The sequence below is a fragment of the Nipponia nippon genome, unplaced genomic scaffold, assembly GCF_047370975.1.
Source record: "Nipponia nippon isolate SJK-2023a ecotype South Korea unplaced genomic scaffold, ASM4737097v1 scaffold_1, whole genome shotgun sequence".
NCBI classification, from domain to species: Eukaryota; Metazoa; Chordata; class Aves; order Pelecaniformes; family Threskiornithidae; genus Nipponia; species Nipponia nippon.
In genome coordinates, this window is record NW_028262290.1 from 123,955,373 (window position 1) to 123,973,226 (window position 17,854).

The window sequence follows — 17,854 nt, forward strand, 5'->3', positions numbered from 1 at the left end:
TGTATTTGTCTGTACAAATAAATTTTTAAAAAGTAAAAAATAACAGCTTTTAAAATACATTTTAACCTCAAATGCTCTATTTTCAAATGCCTTCTGTATAAATGTAATGTTCTATTAATTCATTTTCTTTTATGTAGATGACAGATTGTACATAGTCATGGAGCTCATAGAGGGAGTGCCATTGGGAGAACACTTTCACTCTTTGAAGCAAAAGCAACAACAGTTTACAGAAGAAAGAATATGGCATATATTTATCCAAGTAAGGGCCTCCATTTTTTTTGTTACCAGGACTTTCCTGCATGTAATTAGTAGCACCGTTTATGTTTGTTAGGCTAGTAAATGACAAAGTAATGGTTATTGTATCAGGCACTAATATCAGATATGAATTTAATTTTATGTGCTTCTATTTAGGTTGTAGTTAAGAATCTTTGTAAGGCTCTTTCTGTTTGTTTTTAAGCTTTGTCTAGCTCTTCGTTATTTGCACAAGCAGAAAAGGATTGTTCATCGAGATCTCACTCCGAACAACGTCATGCTGGGGGATAAAGACAAAGTTACAATTAGTAAGTAGAACTACTTTACTTGAAGAGAATTTCTTATGATGTACGTGAGTAGAATTTCTTTACTGAAACTCTCAGATGGTTTCAGATTCCCAGGCGTTGGTCACCATACTTGGAAGCTAGTAAATTATTACATTATTATACTGTTGTGCAAAATAATTGCTAATGCAGATTTTGTGATCATTGCCACCAGGTGTCATCAGCCATGACTATATTTTTTGCAGCTATGTATGTCAAATATGATGGAGGAGATGATTTAGCCCTAAAAAAATTAAACTGTAGTTGTGCTTCAAGGCCTGTTTTTACTTATATCGGCAAGAATATTGAGATAACCAGATTAGGTAACAAGTGATAATGAACATACAAAGTAGAACAGCTGTCTGTTCTATTCCAGTTCTCCCATGCAATTGTTTAGTACCTGCCAGTTGTTCCCAGTGATCAGCTGCAGTGAGGTGCTATTTGTCTAAGCCTGTAGTAGTGAATATTTTTGATCTATGCTTCTATAATCTCCACAGTGTGGAGGAAGGAGCCTAGGCAGGTTTCAGGACAGGCTTTCAAAGCAGTATGTGTGTGAACAGTACTCAAAGTATGACAAAGTTTTTTACTCTTTGAGTGAATTAATACAACCTGATACACACAGCAAGCCTTAGAGGCAATTCAGAAACTGTAGCTTTTAAAGCTCTCAAAGAACTACTGCACTGCCAGTTCCTCTGCTTCCGTCGCTGTGACCACCCCCATAGGGCATTTGCCACCATCCATGAGTCAGTATGGAAACAGGGCGCTGGCCGCTTTTCTTTGTCAACAATGTCTGAAGCTAGCTGGATGGCCTTCACTGCTGCAAATTGGCTCGATTCACCTTCTCCTTCAGCAGTTTCTGCGACTTATCGTATAGGACTCCATACAGCAGCTTTCCACCTCCAACGTTTTCCTACAATACGACAGGATCCATCAGTGAACAGGGTATATTTTTTCTCATTTTCTGGTAGTTTGTTATACAGTGGGGCCTCTTCAGCCTGTGTCACCTCCTCCTCTGGTGATATTCTGAAATCTTTGCCTTCTGGCCTGTCTATGATCACTTCCAAGATTCCTGGGCAACTGGGGTTTCCTATTTGAGCCTGTTGTGCGATCAGTGTGACCCACTTACTCCACATAGCACCAGTTGCACGTTGTGTAGAGGGGATCCTCTGAACATCCAGCCCAGCACTGGCAGTTGGGTTGCCAGGAGGAGCTGCGCTTCGGTACCAACCACTTCCAAAGCAGCTCAAACCCCTTCATATGCTGCCCATATCTCTTTTCTTCAGTTGGAGTACAGTGGGCCTTCGGTCCTCTGTATCCTCTGTATCCCTGACTCCAAAACCCTAAGGGTCGACCTCGAGTCTCCCCTGGTGCTTTCTGCCAGAGGCTCCAGGTAGGGCCATTCTCCCCAACTGCGGTGTACAGCACATTTTTTACATCTTGTCCTGCCTGTTCTGGCCCAGGGGCTGCTGCATGAACTATCTCCTGTTTAATTTGTTCAAAGGCTTGTTGTTGCTCAGGGTCCCATTTGAAACTGTTCTTCTTCTGGGTCATTTGATATAGAGGGCTTACAATCAGACTGTAAATGGGAATATGAGTTCTCCAAAAACCCACAATGCCTAAGAAAGCTTGTGCTTCCTTTTTGCTAGTTGGTGGGGACATAGCTGTTATTTTGTTGATCGCATCCATTGGGATCCGATGACATCCACCTTGCCATTTTATTCCTAAAAACTGGATCTCCTATGCAGGTCCCTTGACCTTACTTTGTTGTATGGCAAAACCGGCCTCCAGAAGGATTTGGACTATTTTCTTCCCTTTCTCAAAAACCTCTTCTGCTGTGTTGCCCCACACGATGATGTCATCAATGTATTGCAGATGTTCCGGAGCTTCACCCTGTTCCAGTGCAGCCTGGATCAGTCCATGGCAAATGGTGGGGCTGTGTTTCCACCCCTGGGGCAGTCATTTCCAAGTATACTGGACATCTCTCCAAGTGAAAGCAAATTGTGGCCTGCACGCTGCCGCCAAAGGGATTGAGAAGAACACATTAGTGATATCAGTTGCGGCATACCACTTGGCTGCCTTTGACTCCAGTTGATGTTGAAGTCCTAGCATGTGCGGCACGGCAGCATTCAGCGGCGCCATGACTTCATTCAGGCCGCGATAGTCTGCTCTTAATCTCCACTCTCCATTAGACTTTTGCACTGGCCATATGGGACTGTTAAAGGGCGAGTGAGTCTTGCTGATCACTCCTTGGCTCTCCAGTCAACAAATCGGCTTATGGATGGGAATCAGGGAGTCTCGGTTGGTGTGATATTGCCGCTGGCGCACCATTGTGGTAGCGATCGGCACCCCTTGTTCTTCGACCCTCAGCAACCCCACAACAGAAGGGTCCTCTGAGAGACCAGGCAGGGTAGAGGGCTGTTTAATTTCCTCCGTCTCCAAGGCAGCTATACCAAAAGCCCACCGGTACCTTTTTGGGTCCTTGAAATACCCTCTTCCTGAGGTAGTCTATGCCAAGGATGCATGGGGCCTCTGGGCCAGTCACAATGGGGTGCTTTTGCCCGTCATTCCCAATTAGCATCACTTTGGCCTCCAATACAGTTAGCTGTTGGGGTCTGCCTGTCACTCCAGAAATACAGATGGGTTCTGCCCCTTTGTAGCTTGATGGCATTCGGGTACACTGTGCACTGGTGTCCACTAGAGCCTTATACTCCTGTGGGTCTGATGTGCCAGGCCATTGAATCCACACAGTCCAGTAAACCTGGTTATCCCTTTCCTCCACTTAGCTGTAGGCAGGGCCCCTCTAGTCCTGGTCATAGTACTTGTTACTCACTTCTTGTAAATACAAATCAGAAGTCCCTTTATTAAGATCGGAAGTAGGGTCAGCCCTTCTGCTCCATCTGGGGGACTGCCCACTGAAAACTGGAGCAGCAGTCTTCCTGGAAGAACACCCTTTTGTGATTGTTTTTCCTTGCAACTCACGTACCCGTGCCTCTAGGGTCAAGGTGGATTTTCCATCCCACTTCCTCATGTCATCTCCGTGGTCACACAGGTAAAACCATAGGGTGCCCATGGTGTGTACCCTGTATATCCTCCCTCTTGAGCAGAGGGATACTTACTTCTAATAGTTGAGATACTGGTCTGTATAGATGGGGAGTAGGACCTATCCTCTTTCAGTTGCTGGACCTCCCAGGATGGTTTCTCCAGAGCCGAGATGAGAGAGGAAGAGAGATTTTCTTTATATTCCTGGAGCTGGCTAGCCAATTCATCCAACGTTGGTCCCTCTCCGTCTTTCCAGGTCAGTGCTGCCAATGAGTTTGCATGCGACAATGGTACGCTCCATATGAACTTTTGCCACATGGGTCGTGTGCACTGGACTTCATCTGGATCTTTGGATAACTGCTTGTTGTCCAGGTCACCATAAATCACCCCCGGCACAGCTAACTCCCTCAGGTACTGGTTACCTGTCTCCCTGGTGGTCCATTTGCCTGGGCGATATATAACATCTTCCTTGAAGGGATATCTTTCTTTCCTTCATACTTGACAGGATTTGCCTCTAGAGGCTGAGGGTTTGTGTCCCTTTTCCAATCGCGTTATCACTGCTCCCTTCCCTAGAAAGGGATGCCAGCTGCTTGGCTTCCCTGTCCTCTAATTCCAGGCTACTGGCCCTGTTATCGCAGCATTGGAGCAGCCAGGTGACAAGGTGCTCTCCTGGACAATGGCTGAAACCTTTTTGCATATTTTGCAGCTCACTTGGGGATAGGGATTGGGTGGTTTCCATGTCGTTTATGAGTTCTTCCTCTTCCTTCTCCTCTCCTTGTGATGGCCCTGCTTTTTCAGCTTTTTCAGCATCCCTTACTAAATGAGCTGTTTAGTATTTAGCAACTGTTTTTTTTATAATAAATATTTATACATGATGATGTACATACTTAAATTCATTCATTATTAAATTGTATGTGCTAAAAAACTCTGATTCTTAGTAATGATATAGTTATGAAAGAAGGTGATTTAATGGAGCATTTGTCCCTGAGTGGTGAAAATAAATATTCAGAATATTATTTTAAATTATCATATAATTGTATTTTATATCAACATACTGCCACTGAGGGGCACTCTTGTCTTGATTTAACACCTTTGCCTTACCTCTGGTAAGAAGGTAAATGGTAAATGTAAATGTAAGGTAAATGTACTTTCAAATGGTAAATGTAAATGGAAGGTAAATGTAAATGTAAGGTAAATGTACTTTCAAATGTAAGCTCAAAACTGCCCTTGAAAAACATCTCTATTTCTGTTAAAGATTTACAGGAGTTGAAGAAAATTGGAAGAACTGAAACTTATTTTGACCATTTCTACAGTGATTGGTTCAAAACTATTGTAATATTTAAAGAAATACTTTATTTAGTACTTTAATTAGTACCAGTGTATATTGAATTTTCAGAGGGTGCTGAAGACATTTTATCTGTTACTTCCGAATTTTACTGAGCCTCGTTGTTTTACAACCTTAATGAAATTAAGAATAATTTACTTTCTTTCTAAGTATGTACTGTATTGGTACATGCTGTGGTATTATGCCAAACTCATACAGTCCATGTATGCCAAATCACAGAATGTTTGGGGTTGGAAGGGACCTCTGGAGATCATGTAGTCCAACCCTGCTGCTAAAGCAGGTTCACCTGGAGCAGGTGGCACAGGAACATGTCCAGGTGGGTTTTGAATATCTCCAGAGAAGGAGACTACAACCTCTCTGGGCAGCCTGTCCCAGTGTTCTGTCACCCTCAAAGTAAAGAAGTTTTCCCTCATATTCAGATGGAACTTCTTGTGTTTCAGTTTGTGCCCGTTGCCCCTTATCCTGTCACTGGGCACCACTAGAAAGAGTCTGGCCCCATCCTCCGGATGCCCTTAAGGTATTTGTAAGCGTTGGTAAGATAAGATCTCCTCTCAGTCTCCTCATCTCCAGGCTAAACAGACCCAGGTCTCTCAGCCTTTCCTCATGAGAGATGCCCCAGTCCTCCTAGTCACTGGAGTCCACCAGGACTCCTAGGTCCTTCTCTGCAGAGCTGTTTTCCAGCAGGTCAACCCTTAACCTGTAGTCCTGCATGGGGTTATTCCTCCTTAGGTGCAGGACCCTACACTTGCCTTTGTTGAACTTCATTAGGTTCCTCTCTGCCCAACTCTCTAGCCTGTCCAGGTCTCGCTGCATGGCAGCAGAGCCTTCTGGTGTATCAGCCACTCCTCCCAGTCTTGTATCATCATCAGCAAACTTGCTGAGGGTACACTCTGTCCCTTCATCCAGGTCATTGATGAATAAGTTGAACAAGACTGGACCAAGTACTGACCCCTGGGGAACACCGTTAGCTACAGGCCTCCAACTAGACTCTGCGTCGCTGATCACAATCCTCTGAGCTCTGCCATTCAGCCAGTTCTCAACCCATCTCACTGTCCACTCCTCTAACTCACATTTCCTGAGCTTACCTATGAGGATGTCACGGGGGACAGTGTCAAAAGCCTTGCTGAAGTCAAGGTAGGCAACATCCACGGCGCTCCCCTCATCTACCCAGCCAGTCATGCCATCATAGAAGGTTATCAGATTGGTCAAGCATGATTTCCTCTTGGTGAATCCATGTTGACCACTCCTGATAACCTTCTTTTCCTCCACATGCTTAGAGATGACATCCAGAATGAGCCATTCCATCACCTTTCCACGGATGGAGGTGAGGCTGGCTGGCCTCCTTCTTGCCCTTTTTGAAGATTGGAGTGACATTGGCTTTCCTCCAGTCCTCAGGCACCTCTCCTGTTCTCCATGACCTTTCAAAGATGATGGAGAGTGGCTTAGCAATAACATCTGCCAGCTCCCTCAGCACTTGTGGGCGCATCCCATCGGGGCCCGTGGATTTGTGGGCATCTGGTTTGCCTAAGTGATCTCTAACCTGATCCTCCTCAAGCAAGGGAAAGTCTTCCTTTTTCCAGACTTTCCTCCCTCCAGGGTCTGGGATTCCTGAGTGCCAGCTTTAGCAGTAAAGACTGAAGCAAAGAAGGCATTCAGTAACTCCACCTTTTCTGTATCCTCCATCACCAGGTAACCCATTTCATTTAGCAGTGGGCTCACATTTTCCCTTGTCTTCATTTTGCTACTGATGTACTTGAAGAAGCCCTTCTTGCTGTCCTTGATATTCCTTGCCAGTTTTAATTCCAAGTGGACCTTAGCCTCCCTCACCGCATCCCTGCATACTCTGACAATGTTCCTGTATTCCTCTCAAGTGGCCTGTCCCTTTTTCCACATTCCGTAAGCTTCCTTCTTCCATTTGAGTTTTGCCAGAAGCTCCTTGCTCATCCATGCAGGTCTCTCTCCCTCTTTGCTTGATTTCTTACTCATAGGGATGCCTCGATCTTGAGCTTGGAGGAAGTGATGCTTGAATACTAACCAAAGACTGGAGCATTTGCAATCTTGATGATTATATCTCACAGTATTTGTGGATAAATGTACTATCCATTTGAGAATTTCAAGTGGTTCTAGATGAATGTTAATACAAAATGTCGGATGAAGGTGGTATGCTCAAATATTGAGAAATCTTAAATCTGCCTCTGCAGTGAATTTAACCTGTCAGCTTTTATAAAAGGAGAGAGTCTGCTCTAAGATCTACTCAGAACTGTAGTTCCATGTTTACAAGCTGCACAGTCCTCCTAAAGAGAGAGAGTTCAATTTTCTGGGGTCTTTCAAATCTCAAAACTGTCCAAAGCTTGTCTCGATCTAGAGTAATACTCCCATGGGCTGTCTGTGTGAAGCAGTGTTGTGTGACTACACCATTAAGATATGGCCTCTGATGGTCCAAATTATTTTGCTTCGTAAAAGAAGTTTGTATATCTTATAGTGCTGTTCTTTTTTTCTTTTCCTCAATCAGTCCTTCTGGAAATAGCAACTCTGTTAATCTTTTGCTATGAGAATCTGCAGGCTGACAATGTAACAAAAGCAGCTTATTCCTCTGGAGCTAAAAAAAAAAAAAAAAGAAAAGATTTTGATTAAAAAAAAAAAGAACAGAATGAGCAATACACTGGAGCAAAGTGTTTCTATAGGCTAAGATTTTAATTCTGTACTGTGCATAGCTATGCAGCAGCCCCAGCAATGAACTACTTTAAGAAAGTTCTGGGACACACAGGTAGGCGTTTCTCACCATGTATGTGAGAACTGAGCCACTCACGTTCCAAATCCCATGAAGACCTCATACAGTTTCTGAGTTTACATTGGTTGAAAAGGAAAGGAGTGCATAGTGTGGGAGACATTCCCACCTTCTGTCAGCACAGAAAAAAATAAACCTGCTAAAGAATTATGCTTGCTTGTCCTGAAGTCATGGAGAAGTTGCTACCTACAGGTAGCCCTTGTAGAAGAATTCCAGTAGAACTTGGTAGTCAGGAACCTATGGTGAAAGGTGGCTGAAAACTAGAATTCATGCAGGCAGAGAACTCTGCAACTGGCCTGGCACAATGTAAGATTAAACTATGAGGGGCCTTTTCTAGAAATGGTCTCTGAATATCATCTCTATAGGTTTTACTGAAAAAAGAATACCTGAGGTAATAGCATGAAGAATTTTTTTAATCTGTATGTTCACATTGTATTTTCTTTTTCTTAAATATTGAGTGTGATCAGACACTATCCTTATCCAGATCTTTGTTTATTGTTTTGTTTATAAACTTATGTAAGATACAAATGAAAGTCCTAAGTGCAGGAGGTGCTTCATTCTAATGTGAAGATTATATAACTTCCTTTGCATTTCCTATGACATCTTTTACACATGTCAATTAAATCTGAATTATCCCAATCTTTTTCCGGCTCTTTTAAGTCGTGTGTTGTTGCAAATGGAAACAGACATTTACAATCTGATCCTAGCCAGGGTGGTGGTGATATAAGATCTCTGTTTCTGACTGTAGAGAACTTTAAGCATGCTGTTGTTATGTAGTCTCTGGAACTGCCCACCCTACTTATTTGTTCTGTTTCATCTCTGACATAAATTTGATAGGAAGGGGACCATAACTACCATCTCTTATATGTTGGTACAACATTTAATCATAATGGGTTGAGCTACAAATGCTACAAAAATATAAATATTAAATCATGCTAACCTGCAATTTCATAAAACATCTCATTCTAAATTGGTAGAAAGGTGTTACTGAAATTGGACATCTCTGGTCAGGTTGAATGTCTGATTTATAATTTCTAACACAAAAAAAAGTAGAATTTTCAGCACGGCCTGAATGTAAGTTGTTTTGTATAGGGTTTTAGAGATTCATTGAACCAATATTATCTGTGGCTCTCAGTTTAACCTGCCCAGCCTTTTTATATAAGACAGTGAAAAGTTACAGTTCGCTGAATTTAAAATGTGTATCTGCTCTTATTGCAGTTATCTTTTAGTGCAGCTGTATTTTGTTTCTAGGACAGCATATTTCTTTCTAGAGCTCCATAGCTGCATCTGTTTTGTAGAACAAAACAGAAGACTGTATATCATCACTTTTCCTAAATGTCATCTAGTTGCAGGAAGGTTTAGATCCTGATCGTCAAAGAGGGCTGTGTGGAATCACTGACACCTTTCAGGTCTAATATCGAGGAGAATTGTGAAGGGTTCCATACGCATTTTTGGGTGGCACGCTCTGTTTAATGTTTAGTACACATGATACAATAGCAGCAGAAAGGATCTATATGGAACTGAAACCTAGGATTATATAGCAGCAGAATACGAGTTTTGAGACAACTCACCTGTCTGATACACTTCTAATCATAACAGGCAGCCATGAACTGTCAGAATGGTGAAGCAAATGAGACTAGAAAAGTTCAAATAGTTGCTGGATGCTGGAAGAAAGCTACCTGTTAATTTTGTAATTCAGCATACTTGCTTGTTGAGTGCACTTTTTAAAAGACCTGTTGCCCTCTGATTCTGTGCCATGCTCAGAGAAGCAGTGGCCATGAGGTAAAGTGGTTATAGCTAGCATCTGTTGTGTATTAGTCACTACTTTTTGGAGTCATTTGGATCAGTGCTAGTTTTTTTGCACATTATATGGCTCATTTAACCAGTCTTCATTATCAGAATTGCTACCCTTAATACCAAGATTCAAGGAAATGCTTGTAGTACTTCATTTTCAAAGCTTCCATAATAGGCTGAGTGGAATTTTCCACTTGTTTATGTTCACACTGTAAATCAAATATTCTGGACGCTATTGGTGGATTAATAGCACAATTGCAACTCTCTCCACAAATCTCAGTTCTAGATGTGGATCAATGCTAAAGTTCTTAGTGCAGAAGTTACAAGCTTGACAAAACTGGCAGGTAGTAGGCTGAGTTTACGAAGCATTGATATTAGCACACAGAAAGGAGAATGATAGAATAGCTAGAAAGGTGTATTTGGGAATGATGAAAAATTAATTCTATTCCCATTCTATTGATGGAAAAGAGTAGAATAAGTATGTACTACTGTTGATTAAATTGCAGATTATCTTGATTTTAGGCTATGCTTTTATGGAAAATAAAATTGAAGTTCTATTTTTATCTTCCAGATCACTGTAACTCAGTAAGTTGCTGATAAACTTTCTTCATTACAGTTGCAAACTTGCTGAAGAGAAGCAAAGTGATTTTGTATCATCCTGAGACTTTCAGGGTAGAAGTAGAAACCGTTCAATGGGGACACAGTGAAAATCTGACCTGAGTAGGTCTGAAGTTCACATATATGGTGAATTTGATACTCCATTCATCCTCCTTTTTTGCTTTGCTTTTAGTCTTTGTGTGCATATTCCACTTTAGGAAAAATTAATGGCATTTTCAAATAGGATTCAAATATAAATTAAGGCAACAATGTGCAAATATGAGATCAGTGTTGTTATGATGTAGTATCTGGAAAATTTTCCTCTTTGTTTTTACTGTAGAAGATCAGTCTACTAGGTGAAATTTTTGGGAAATAAAATGGCAAATGAGAAACCAGATTCTGTCAATAAAAAGAGAAAAAAAACATTGCTTGTACCTAAAATGCTCATTTAAAGAGACTGCTAAGATTTAGAAAGTTTTTGTAATTCAGCTATTATGAAACTTGAAGAAATGATTCTGTAGGAGGTTAAAATACTAGTCAAATCCGCCTACTCATTTTTTTCGTAGTTCTCTCTTCCCTTCATGCCCTGTTCCCCAGCATGTTAATGTTTTCTGAAACAACCTTATTTCATTATCACTTACTCTGCTACCCTAAACACAACACAAACAAGTGAAAACAAGTGAAGAAGGGTGTTTCAAAATCTACAGGATTATGACTGCATCATTTTGTGTTAATTTCTCTTCCTATTTGACGACTGTTTTGCATAGTTGTTTGCCTATTTTTTAATGAATTAAAAAAAAAAGTTTCATTTTCTAGATTCCTGATATATAGAGGAAAAAACCCACAAAGCTTAATGTTTACAATCACAGTACAAAATTTAGTCAAATGTAATAATACCATGGAGATATATGACTATTGGTAATGAATTAAATTGCATGTCTAGTCATATTTTATAAAGATACATCTAATGGTGAAAGTTTGTTAGTTTTTTATTGTCTTTGAACAGACTTAAAAATAATCTTCATCTTCAATGAAGGATGCCAAGCTTCCAACCACTGGAGAAATAAGCTGTAAGGAAATGATGTCGGTTGAGGTTGCACAGTAGACAAAACACCAAAAACTATCACCATGGAAATTTTATTTTATAAAACTTGTTTGCTAGATTGGTGTACCTACCATTCCCCTCAGTTTGCAAACTGTCATGTATTAGGATGGTACAATAAGTTGTAGTGGTGATATGCATGTAATTCACATGAACCTGAAAATTTAAAGTAGTGTTTAAACCTGGAAGAAGTGTCGTATTTCAAAATGACACGTGCAGGTGAAAACAACCATTATTTTGTAGCAACAGACAGCTCTCTTTTTGGGCAGGTACACGGATCTTTCCACTGGTGCCATTAAAGCTCCAAGACTGCTTCCTCATGGAAATATGTCATCTACTAACATTTTGGTTTTTCTTCAGCTGTACTACAAAATAACCATTGTTTGTTTTATTTTTGGTCCCAAAGGGGTAATTTTTACTTTTCAAGAAGGAGGGACAATCTAACAGTCAAAATGAGGGAGTTTGCCATTTTTTGAGGATGAGGGAGTTGCCTCTCTAATGCCAATTTTATTCCTGCATTGCAAGACGACAGAGGGCAACAAGAATCCTCCGAAGTGGTAGACAATTCAATGATTTTAGGACTGCAATATCAGGTCTGGGGCTAGATTAAAGCAAAATGAAACTAGCCTAGAAAAAGGGTGAGCTAAACTCATCAAGACACAAGTGCCAAATGAGCTGATTTTCCAGAAACACTGCAAAAGAGGGGCAGGACTGGTCTTTTTTATGGCAGAAGGTTACTAGCTCATCTTTCTTGTAGAATCTTGCTCTGGATCACTAAGATGGGTTTATAATTTTCCCTTTGGATAGACGGATGCAGCATGCATTTCTGCTTCCTGATGGTGGCGGTGGCTGAATGGCCTGCCTGCCCTCCCCCTTCCTCCCCTTTTGTGCTATCTCTTTGCCTTTGCTCTTACCAGCCTTTGTTTTGGTTAATCTAATTTACTGGTTTACAAAGCTTTCACTGGCCTTCTCAGTACGATTCTTTAAGGGCTTTTCTTTTACATTTTTCTCTGGCACCTTTATTCTACTGATATTTATCATGATATTGTCAGCATTGATATAGTTCCTTCCAGCAAGTACTCACAATGCTTCTGTTAATTGGTAGGTTGCTTTTTTGTGTGAGTGAGTGAGAACGGAACCTGTAGGAAAACATTTGGAAGCTGTAAGTTTTGTATTTCATTTGAAATTGGTGAAATTTATGATCAGATGCATCTGCATTCACACAGATATGTGTAAATGGGTTAGGTCTAGCTTCTGAGGAAGGGCCTATTCCTGTACTTAAGAGCGATGTCTTAATGCTTGGTGTACCGTTGGATGAATTAACTGTAGTAAATCGAGTTGGTTCAGGAAGAATACTTTCTTTAATAAGTAGGATTTTGAATTTCAGGAGTGACCAATAAGACCATAACATAAGAATCATTAGATCAGGTCAAAGATTTATGTAGGTCTCTCTCTGTGCTAAAAGCTGACACTTGGGTAAGGTTCATAAGAAGTTGAGCAAGTATTGAGTTATCTTGCTCTCACAATTCTGTTCCAGCTTCTAAAAGATATATTGCTATAGTGTGAAGCTGTTTCAGGGAATTGCCAGATATGAATTGTCGCAATGGGTCCTCATTAATCAAGCCTCAGTTCACAGCTGAAACAATGAATACCTGTTAACAGTGGTCAGCTTTATATTTGGTCATATCTTCATTTAATGGTATGGGAGGCAGGCCTCTCGCAGTTCACAGAAATTGTTTCATTTGTTTGCTAGTTACTGTAGCAACTTTTGGCATCAAATACTAAATAAAGAATCCTGGAGTATTAAAAACTGTAGACCAATTTATAAGCTGCAGACAATGCCTAAATAAATTAAAAGAAGCAATTTCACTAGTTTGATGCAGTTCAACATTTGCCAGTTCCTTTTCATTCATATTATGGGCTTGAAAAAGCTAAGAAAAAGCATTTATGTTTAATATAAAACTGATTGTCCTGTGCTTTACATTCCTTAGCTCTGGCAGCACCAGTTGTATTTAGGAGCTTCTTGCTGGTGTCAAGACAGTTTAGCAGAATTTGAAAAAGTTATTGCCTGTGAAATGTTTTTTTTCCCCTCTGTTTCTGAGGACCTGAGCCTAAAAGGAAGAGAATATATTTACTCCATCTGGCTGATTTTTTCCGTGCTTTCTTTTTTCCAAATAATGACTAATGTTTTATTAAAATAGACTACTTCTTTCAGAACAGAGCTGTCCAGCTCTCCTCTCTCCTTTCCTAGATCTTTCAAGCACCAGGAACTGAATTTATTGATTGATGTAATGTCTTAATACTCATTCTTCGTAGAATATTATGTGAAGGGATTCCAAAGGAGGGAATTTAGAATGATTCACCCCAATTAATTCAGGGAAGTATCAACATTGCAAAAACCTCTGGTCCTTTGGGATTAATATTCCCTGGAGTGAACTGCCCGAGGGCTGTCTTAACTCAAGGGCAAAAGGGAAGCTCCTCAGTGATCCTGTTAATTTAGCATTGTTTCTACTTATATTTTCCAAGCACTGCAGAGCTAGTCCTTCTTTGAACATTTTGTTCAAAGAAAAATGACTGTGGCCTGGGTACCTAGATTTGGCTTTCTTATCAAAGGCCCTTTCTGAATAAGAGATCTACTCCTTTTCGGACCCTTGAGGCTTGCACTGAGCAAGAGCCAACAGAAATTAATTTTTCTTACTTGTGTTTCTTCTGATCTGCAGCTTTTTTTGATGAGTAGAAACATTTTGAACTAAAATGTGTATGAACTCTCTCACTGTAAAAACAATTGGAATAGAAATGCTATGGGCTCTGTCCAAGTAGAACAGGAGCCTTAAAATATTTTAAACAATATTGTTTTACCACACAAGTCTTCCCAATTCTGAAGTGGTATTACAATACAAAATATATGAACAGACCTTAAGTATAATGATTTTCTCTTGTTCTCTGTGCTTGGATTTAATAAAGGGCAATGTATTTTAGCTGCATTGTTGCGTTGAGGACAGTAGTAGATTATTGAATTGAAAAAAATAAACTTGAACTGTCTGCATGGAACTTGGATTAAAAATATCTTCTCTAAAGACTGTGTGTGACAATTTTGTGAAAGACTACCTGAAAATTACACAAAAGGCACTTATATTAACATAATTGCTCGATCATCTAAATCTACAGCCTTTGTCACAAGGTAGGGTTAAGATTCACCATTATTTCTTATCAAATGTAGTCTTTGAACATGAACTATTCAGATATTAGACCCCCCATACTCCTTTGAAATTAAATTTCTGAGAAAGTCCACCCTTCCCAGCTATCATAATTTGAAGGAAAGCAAAATAATTACTAACTTCATTACATTATTTTTTCCATTAATTTGGGCATTAGATCACTGCTTATTAGATACTTACCAGTGTCATGCAATTGATTGGAATATATTAATAGAAACCTGTAACCGGTCATGTACTTTGGATTGAAAGCGTCAGAGGTGCGTTTATAATATTTTTAAAGCTGGTAGGCCTGATTCAAATGTAACTCGTTGATTAATGTAGAGATAGGAAGATAGTAAAGTCCAGTACTGCGAAATGTAAAAGATAAAGAAAAAAACATTTAAAAAAATCCTGTTGCGAACTGGCACTGACTGTCATGCAAAGAGGGTGATTATTGACATGTGAATCTTTTTTTTTCTTTATTGTAGCTGACTTTGGGCTTGCAAAGCAAAAGCAAGAAAACAGCAAACTTGCATCAGTAGTGGGAACCATTCTATACTCATGGTAAGTACTCCTGCATACAACATTCAGTCCAGTGACTTCCATCTTCAGGGTTACTTTTTTGGAGCAGACAGGCAAGTTACAATGGAGTAAGGAACAAGGTGCAAGTTACCCACCCACAGCTACTCTGCAGCAGTTGGTGGCCTGCCTGTTTTGCTCTTGCCTATTCTTGCACATGGCAGTTACTGTGGGTTAAGTTAGTGCAAAAATTGAAGTAACTGGAGTTGTGTAGTAACTTATTCATCTATCTATGTCCTTATTGGTAAAGAAATGTGTTTTCAAGTTATAAAAAGATGTATGTAAACATTAGGAATTAATTTTAATGACTTTTAATGTAATTGTGGCTTCAATGTTCAGTTACATTGTACGTGTGGACAACTTACCTTCTGAAAAATATTTGAAATTGCTGCTAGTGGATTTGTTTTGAATCAGTAGGCATTTGGTTTTAATAATTGAACTGAAAAAATATTTTCTGAAGTTTGAAATTTTCAATGGTGGAAAACCATGACACACATTGTTTGCAATTTAAGCTCAGTAAACGCATAAAGGACTGCTCTAAAATTTTGCCTTAGCCAATACATTATTTAGTCTGCTGAATGAGCTGCAGTTTCCTTTGGCATCCCATTTGTGAGCAAGCCAAAGTGAGGAACCATATTGGTTAAATTGTGGTACCAATATAGCTACCTATGTATGGTCCTAGATTACTACTAGATTACTACTCCTCCTCCATAAACAAACCAAGAATGTTGCACAGCATGCAGTCTATACTTTAATATTGTTTTCTGTTTTCATCAGAAATTTTAATTTACAAAATACCTGCCAATAAGGAGAAAAACCTGTCAGAACATTATATCCTAAGTAAAACTGGAAGTGGTTTCGTCCTAAATTTCTTCCAAGACCACTGCACTGGCTGAGGCACTGACAATATCTTTTGCAGAATTTTACAGGCCTTTTTGGTCTCAGTCTTCTTCAATCTTCTTTTCTGCTGTGGTGACCCCATGTGATGGCCATATACCTGCCAGAATGCTTGGCCTCTGTGCTTGTAATAAGTAATTAAAGGTTCCAAGCTATCGGGGGAGCTACTGGTGGCTCTTCTGAATTAAGAGGGAGAGTCAATAACTCAGGCATTCAGTAGTTGAATATAATTCATGTTGCTGCTTTTGAAATTGTTACTTGTGATTTCCTAGTGCAAGAATGACAATGATTGACAGTTAATCCCTAGAAATCGTTAAATCCTAGAATGGCTTCAAGAGTGAGTCCTTGTAATGTGTTGAACATTCAGGTCCCATACCTTGAAAACTAATGCATATGCTGCTTCTTAGTGAGCAAAAGTAAGGTGATTGCACAGCTGCCTTAATTGGTTCCCCAAATACTCCTGAAGTATAGCACAATCTGTGAGTGATGCTGTATTGGGTTTGTGTGGCAAGGTTGTGTGGTAGCGGGGGCGCTACAGGTGTGGCTTCTGTGAGAAGCTGCTAGAAGCTTCCCCCATGTCCGATAGAGCCAATGCCACCTGGCTCCAAGACGGACCCGCTGCTGGCCAAGGCTGAGCCAACCAGCAATGGTGGTAGCACCTCTGTGATAACATATTTAAGAAGGGAAAAAAAAAACAAACCTGTGCAACACCAGCAGCAGTCAGAAAAGAAGAGAAATATGTGAGAGAAACAACCCTGCAGACACCAAGGTCAGTGAAGAAGGAGGGGAGGAGGTGCTCCAGGCACCGGAGCAGAGAGTCCCCTGCAGCCTGTGGTGAAGACCACGGTGAGGCAGGCTGTCCCCCTGCAGCCCATGGGTGTCCATGGTGGAGCAGATGTCTACCTGCAGCCCGTGGAGCACCCCACGCTGGAGCAGATGGATGTTCCCCAAGGAGGCTGTGACCCCATGGGAAGCCCATGTTGGAGAGGCTCCTGGCAGGACCTGTGGACCCATGGAGACAGAGGAGCCCAGGCTGGAGCAGGTTTGCTGGCAGGACTTGTGACCCCTTGGGGGACCCCTGCTGGAGCAGCCCATTCCTGAAAGACTGCACCCCATGGAAAGAACCCATGCTGGAGCAGTTTGTGAACTGTAGCCCATTCCAGCTCGTGTTGGAGAAGTTTGTGGAGGACTGTCTCCCGTGGGAGGGACTCCACGCTGGAGCGGAGAAGAGTGTGAGGAGTCCTCCCCCTGGGGAGGAAGGAGTGGCAGAGACACAAGGTGTGATGAATTGATCGCAACCCCCATTCCCTGTCCCCCTGCGCTGCTCAGGGAGAGGAGGTAGAGAAATCAGGAGTGAAGTTGAGCCCAGGAAGAAGGGAGGGGTGGGGGGAAGGCGTTTTAAGATTTGATTTTATTTTTTCATTACCCTGCTCTGATTGGATTGGCAATAAATTAACTTAATTTTCCCCAAGTCGAGTTTGTTTTGCCCATGACAGTTACTGCTGAGTGATCTCCCTGTCCTTATCTCAACTCATGAGCCTTTCGTTATATTTTCTCTCCCCTGTCCAGCTGAGGAAGGGGAGTGATAGAGCAGCTTTGGTGGGCACCTGGCATCCAGCCAGGGTTAACCCACCACAGACGCACAGTCTGCGAGTGATAGTTTGGGTAGTTAAGTGTAGTGAGAGTTTGGTGTAACTAGTTATGTGCCATCTTTTCCAGCTCCTCTGAAATAATTTATTTGTTTTGTTCAGTTATAACTGGGCAGAGAAGCTGTTGATGGGAATTTATTGTGCTCTTTTAAACAACAGTTATGGGTCAAGTGTCTCCAAGTTAGATGAGTCTTGAGAAATGTCAGGTTCCAAACCATGCCCCAGTGGCCTTCAGGGTCACCAAGTTACAATTTTCTTATCCTATCTACATTAACTTTTTTTTTTTTCCTGT

At 40.9% G+C, this 17,854-nt stretch overlaps 1 protein-coding gene across 2 annotated transcripts in view; it reads left to right on the top strand.

The window, feature by feature from the left end:
- Positions 1–17,854, top strand: part of NEK10 (NIMA related kinase 10) — a 106,615-nt gene that overhangs the window by 26,396 nt on the left and 62,365 nt on the right. For both annotated transcript variants that reach the window (XR_015701485.1, XM_087745030.1), the window contains exons 22-24: positions 138–259; positions 458–560; positions 14,926–15,001. Coding sequence is in view for 1 of the 2 variants with exons in the window: in XM_087745030.1 (XP_087601156.1) it covers positions 138–259; positions 458–560; positions 14,926–15,001 (301 nt within the window). In the remaining variant the exon portion in view is untranslated. The remainder of the gene's footprint in view (positions 1–137; positions 260–457; positions 561–14,925; positions 15,002–17,854) is intronic.